Here is a 6,331-nt window from a genome sequence, read left to right on the forward strand (position 1 = left end):
AGGGGCGGTCGCTCTGCCGGAGGTCACCCAGCAGCTGGCATCCGGGCAGGGCAGGGGGTCCTAGATGCAGGGGCAGGTCCAGGGGTCCTTCCAGCTGGAGGGTGGTCACCCCTGCCCAGCCCTGCACCCAGCACCTCCGGGCATGTGCCGTCACCGCCGCCACCCAGAGCCTGCCTGGGCACGCCGAGGGCACTGCCTGAGGCTGAGGGTTGGGGCACATGGAGGCGCTCTGGTGGCTGCTCAGGCTGCCTCCGCGCCCCAGCAGCGATGGTGTAGACGCGGAGGTGTAAACGCTGCCGCCCTCGCGGGGTGGGCAGGCCAGGTCACTCGTGCTCCGCCGGCAGGTCAGCCCAGGAGGCTCATGCCCGCTGGTTTGCCAGTCTGGAGGACCCCGGCCTCGGCTGGAACCCCGCTCCCTGTGGTGGAGCCAGCGCCCCGCGGGCCTCGCCAGCTGCCGGGCTGCACGGCCAGGGCCTCGGTTTACCCCAGCTGGACACACGGGGCAGTGCAGCGCGCTGAGACCCAGCTGCAGACTCGCCCGACAGCTGGTCCCACTTAGCAGGCGGCCGCATTCCTGGCAGTTTGTGGTGAGGGCTAGTCCGCTGAAGGGCCAGCAGCCGGCTGGGGGCGGGGTGGGCGTGGGTGCCTCTGCCAGGACCCGCCTGCCCTGCGGAGCCACTGGACAGGGACAGGGCACGCCAGGGAGCCCCCGCCCTGCCATTCCTCTGGCTGGACAAAGCCGCCTCCTGGGCTCCCTGGGCCGTGGGAACCCGACCGGCTGGGGGGTCGGGGGGGGCTTTGTCTCCCTGTGCAAGGCCGCCCAGACCCCGGGCTGGGGCAGGGGCTTGTGGGAAGGATGAGGACAGGAAACCCTTGTGGCGTGAACCCAGATACAGGGGGGACACTGAGGCTGGGGGGCAGGGAGGAGGAGGGGATGGTGGCTGGGGGCAGGGGGAACACCCACCCTCTGCAGCAGGAGGCCCTGGGCTGGTCACAAGTATGGGGTCTGGTGTCCGGGCTCCTGGGCCAGGGGGCCTTTGAGAGTCTGTGTCCGACCACCCAGCAACTGCAGGGACAGCTCACGGGTTGGACCACAGAGGGAGCTGGAGAACAGAGGTGGAAAAGGAGGGAGCAAACGCGGTGGCAGGGGCCCTGGCCGCTGGAGGGCCCTGCCTGGACTGAAGGGAGGGCCGGGCAGCAGCGACAGTGTGTGCAAAGGCCCTGGGGCAGGAAGCAGTGTGGACCAGCCTCGAGTATGCGGTGTGGGGCCATGCCAGACAGGCACCGGGGGACCCCACTATGTGAGGTGTCCAGAACAGGCAGGTCCATGCAGGGAGGGCCCCTGGGCACGGGCGGGGCTGGGGTCTCCTCCTGGGGAGGTAAAGCCACACTGGAATCAGACAGTGGTGGTGGCTGCAGTGGCCTGGGGGCTGGGGGCTGGACTCTCACATGGCCGAACACAGTTCCAGCTCCAGACCTGGTGGCTTCAAGCTCGGCACCAGGCTTGCGAGCGCCCAGAATCTCAGGAGGGGAAGGAATTGTGGTGTAACCATCCCCTGAGAAAGACTGAAGAGGTCAGGGGTCAGATCCTGCAGCCCACGTCTGTGGGTGACAAACTGAGTGTGCCTGCCGGGTCCCTGCTGGTGGGACAGGGGAAGGCCCACTGGGACAGAGTGGGGGTCTCCAGGCTTCTCTGCCTCTTCCTGCCCAAGAGCCGCACCCCTCCAGTCAGGAGCTTCTGGGGCTATGGGTGTGCCCTCGCCCTGCTCACCCGACACCCTCCACTCACCAGCTCCAGTCCAAGTACGACCCCCAGAAGGAGGCTGAGCTCCGCAGCTGGATCGAGGGACTCACGGGCCTCTCCATCGGCCCTGACTTCCAGAAGGGTCTGAAGGATGGGATCGTCCTATGCACGTGAGTGCACGCGTGGAAACGGCCGTCGCCCCAGCTGTTCTGTGCAAAGGAGGTGACAGTCGGCATGCTGCTGAGAGCTGGCTCGTGCTACACTAACCAGGCTGCTTTCTCTAACGAACGCGCTTCTTTGTCTTGTCTTATTGCTTAGTCCGGGATCGCTGGCTTTGAAGCACCCTAAGCTTACACTCTCCCGCGCAGCCAGGGAGGTTCCTGGAGCTCTTTCCTTGTTGCCTGGTATTCAAACGTTCTATGGTTTTGCCTGTTAAAATGTGTTTAAGAATCATCTATTAATTTTATTTTATTATTATTTTTTGGGGGAGAGGTTTTTGCTATAGGGTGCGTGCGCTCACCAGAAAGAGAGAGACAGAGAGACAGAAAGCGAGAAATCACCTCCCAGGGGGGATGGCCACACCGCAATCCCTTCTCCTCCATTCCCCTCTCGGGATCTTAGACACACACGCACACGCGCCTGGCATGAGTTTAATCCACTGGGTCCAGGGCTCGAACCGTGGTTGACTACATGGTAGTTCAGCGACATAGCCATTCTGCTAATGGCTGGTCCCAATTTTATTATTATTTTAATTTGCTGTAGGGCATGTGTGCTCATCAGAGACAGACTGAGAGAGGGGGAAAGGGAGAAAGCAAGCTGCCAGATCTGGGACTTGAACCAGTCAGCCACGTGGGAGTCCAGCACCTTAACCACTATGCCACCTGCTGGCCCCTGCATATTAAAAATCTGAGTGGAGAAACTGGCAGTCGGTGTTGTGATTGGGGCACTGGACTCCCACATGGTGAACCGTGGTTTGAGTCCTGGACCTGGCAGCTTGCTTTCTCACTTTCTCTGTCCCTCTGTCCCTCTCTGGTCAAATTAAAATAAATAAGTAAATAGATAGATAAAGTTAAATAAAATAATCGTTCAGAAAAAAAGTTTTTAAAAATTTGAGTAGAGTAGCTAGCAGGTGGTGGTTGAGGCATGGGACTCCCACATGGATGACTGTGGTTCGAGTCCTGGACCCGCAGCTTGCAGCTCATGCCAGGCACATGTATAGGCCTGCCCCAAATCTGAGAGGAGGGTGGAGAGAAGGGTCCAGGGTGGCCATCCCCGCCCCTGGGAGGGGAGTTTTCACTCTCCTTCTGTCTCTCTCTGTCCGGTGAGAGCACTGTGCCCTGTGGCAAAAACCTCAAAAACGAGGAGAAGAAATCGGCATGCGAGCTCCAGGCTCCCCCCACCACGGCTGCTGCGGTCCGTGGCAGCACCTTTTCCAGGCCACGGTCGCTTTACTCCTGGCAGCGAGCCTGCCTCGGAAGGCGTGCATTCCGCCGAGGCGACTCTGGCCTCTGGGGTCCCTGGGGGTCCCCTGCAACATGGAGGCCCCTGTCATCTCACCCTACCCCCCAAAGGCTCATGAACAAGCTGCAGCCCGGCTCGGTCCCCAAGATCAACCGCTCCATGCAGAACTGGCACCAGGTGAGGGCCTGCGGGTGCGGGGCTGGCGGGGACCTGCTGCCCAGCTGCTGAGCCCTCACCGCCCCCACGCCCCGCAGCTGGAAAACCTGTCCAACTTCATCAAGGCCATGGCTGGCTACGGCATGAACCCCGTGGACCTGTTTGAGGCCAACGACCTGTTTGAGAGTGGGAACATGACGCAGGTGCAGGTGGCCCTGCTCGCCCTGGCGGGGAAGGTGAGGCCACGCGGTGCTACGGGTATGTGGGGCATGCACTGGCCAGGGAGACGGAGGCAGGGACCGGGACCGGAGGGGAAGCCCCCGGGGGACAGCTGCAGTCCTCCCCTCCTGTCAGGATTTGGGGTGCGTCCAGCCTCCCCAAACCGCGCCCCGCGCCCGGTCTCGGGTGCATTACAATGAGCAGCGACTTGTAGGAGCCGCGAAGACCCAGAGGCTGCAAGGGCCCTGCATCGACCTGGGCATCGATCCGGGAGGAGGGGACAGTGGAGCCTGGCACTGGGCCGCTCCAGTGCCGGGCAGTGGGAAGAGGCCGCGCTGTCAGGGAACTGTCTTCTGTGGCTCCTCGTGAGTCCTGGAGGCCAGGGAGGCCCTGGCCAGAGTAGCCAAGGGCCGGGTACAAGGGCAGGGAAGGGAGGTGAGGGTGCCCGGGACTGGAGCACAGCCTGCACTGACGCAGCTGGGGGAGGCTGGGGCCAGGCGTCCGTCAGGGCCCAGGGGTCTCTGCACTTGTGGGCCTGCTCCTCCCTTTCCCTGGCCTCCCCCAGGCCAAGACCAAGGGGCTGCAGAGCGGTGTGGACATCGGCGTGAAGTACTCCGAGAAGCAGCAGCGGAACTTCGATGACGCCACCATGAAGGCGGGACAGTGTGTCATCGGGCTGCAGGTCGGTGCAGGGGGCGGGGGCGGGGGTCCTCCAGACCAGGGGCAGCCTGACCTCCTGGCCACCTGCAGATGGGCACTAACAAGTGCGCCAGCCAGTCGGGCATGACCGCCTACGGCACCCGGAGGCACCTCTACGACCCCAAGAACCACATCCTGCCCCCCCAGGACCACTCCACCATTAGCCTCCAGATGGGCACGAACAAGTGTGCCAGCCAGGTGTGTCCCGCTGCCCTCGGGGGGCAGCCCAGAGCCCACCCAGCTCGCGTGTCACCGCTCTGCCAGACCGATGAGTCACTCAGGTGACCACTGCTTGGAGCCCGCAGAGCTCCGGGGAGAGGGCTAGGTCATGGTCCCCTCTGGTCCCGGTCCCGGTAGCAGAGCCGATATGGTCAGGGGCCCGGGGACACTGACCTCAGCACCAGCAGGGGGGAGGGTGTCCCGGCGCACAGGCAGGGAGGAGCCTGGGGCCTCTTGCAGCCTGTACCTCCTCTCCCTCCAGGTGGGCATGACAGCCCCAGGGACGCGGAGGCACATCTACGACACCAAGCTGGGGACCGACAAGTGTGACAGCTCGTCCATGTCCCTGCAGATGGGTTACACGCAGGGCGCCAACCAGAGTGGCCAGGTCTTTGGCCTGGGCCGGCAGATCTACGACCCTAAGTACTGCCCGCAGGTGGCCGACGGGACTCCAGGCGCCGGCGACAGCCTGAGCCCAGGCCAGGCCCCAGAGTGCCCCCCCTACTTCCAGGAGGAGGCTGGCTACTGAGGCCCCGTGTGCTGTGCCCCACCCTTGCCCCGCTGGGCTGGGGGTTTCTCTGTGTTCTTGCCATGTTCTCGTCCCTCCCAACTGCCGGGCTCCCCCGCTGCAAGACCAAACCAGCCCGAGGTCCCTCTGTACTGCCCTGTACCCTCGACTGAGTGGCCAGGCTGGGGCGGGGCGATGCTGTGGGGTGGGGTCCTGGCCAGGGCAGTGGATCCTTGCAGGCTGCGGCCCAACCCGGCTGGATTAGAGAGAGCTGGCCCCCGCTGGCTTCCGGCTTTTTCTGTCCCTTTCGTCAGCCTGTGGTTTCTGTACCACAGAAGTTTCAGGAAGTTTTAACAAAAGAATGGGTTTTCTTTTTTTTTTTTCAAGAGAAGGGCAGGGGTGGCAGGCGGTGCTGAGGGCCAGGCCACCGTCCAAAATGTCAGGGTGGGCAAGCCTGGTTGCCCTGGGACTCAGCCTGCCGCCCTGCCCACCCCCAGGGCCCAGGCAGGGAAAGGCGAGGTGGAAGCACAGCCGGACCCTGCCCCGTACCCTCTCCTAGCCTGACCCCCTTGGGCCCCAGCTCTCTGCATCCCTCCCACCAGGTACTGCACAAGGCACCAGCCAGGGGCCCCTGGACCGTGAGATAATGTGAAATGCCCACTGGGGACCAAAAGCAATAAAAACTCCACGTTGAGACCATGAAGGTGGCAGAGAGGTGGAATCAGGCGGTGGGGGCGGGGTGCGGCCGGGAGCCTGGAGGTGAGCCTGGGTTGAGCAGAGGACATCAGGGGCCAGGCACAAGCAGGGGAAAGGCGGGGCCTCCAGCCCACCGCACCCCATTAGCTCTGGCTCACCCAGCACCCCAACTTCAGGCCTTCAGGCCTCCAGGCCTTCAGGCCTCCAGGCCTTCGCTTGGGCTGCCCACTCGGCCTGGAGCCCCTCCTGGACACGCGCCATTCATCCTCAGACCTCTGCCTGTGCGCGCTCTGGCTTCCCGCCGCGAGCCCACATTTCCTTATGCTCAGCACACTTCCCAGGGCAGGAAACGGGTTTTCCACCAAACCGGTAGCCCTTGTTGCCGGAACGCTAGTCTCCGACTGTGGGGCTCACCCCGAGCTGGCACGCGTGGCCCAGCGTGCGCAATGAGTGGACGTGGACGAACGCACAGCTCGTGGGGACCCGCTCGGATGCACGAAGGAACCGAGTCCTAGACGAGGCTGGCTGGGACCAGGTCCGGGGGGCGGGGTAGAAGCGGCCACAGGGGCCTCCAGAACCTGGGAAGACAGCCTGGCTCTGCAAGGACAGCCGGGCCAGCGGGTCTGCGA

The 6,331-nt window shown here is 63.7% G+C and overlaps 1 protein-coding gene across 1 annotated transcript in view; it reads left to right on the forward strand.

Annotated features, from left to right (window-relative positions):
• CNN2 (calponin 2) overlaps positions 1-5,709 on the forward strand; it is a 27,557-nt gene extending 21,848 nt beyond the window's left edge. The window contains exons 2-7 of the mRNA XM_006171716.3: positions 1,793-1,914; positions 3,316-3,382; positions 3,460-3,597; positions 4,146-4,262; positions 4,331-4,477; positions 4,761-5,709. Coding sequence (XP_006171778.1) covers positions 1,793-1,914; positions 3,316-3,382; positions 3,460-3,597; positions 4,146-4,262; positions 4,331-4,477; positions 4,761-5,027 — 858 coding nt within the window. The 3' untranslated portion in view covers positions 5,028-5,709. The remainder of the gene's footprint in view (positions 1-1,792; positions 1,915-3,315; positions 3,383-3,459; positions 3,598-4,145; positions 4,263-4,330; positions 4,478-4,760) is intronic.
• The last annotated feature ends 622 nt before the right edge of the window (positions 5,710-6,331 follow it).

Source organism: Tupaia chinensis, unplaced genomic scaffold, assembly GCF_000334495.1.
Source record: "Tupaia chinensis unplaced genomic scaffold, TupChi_1.0 Scaffold149964_1, whole genome shotgun sequence".
NCBI lineage: Eukaryota > Metazoa > Chordata > Mammalia > Scandentia > Tupaiidae > Tupaia > Tupaia belangeri.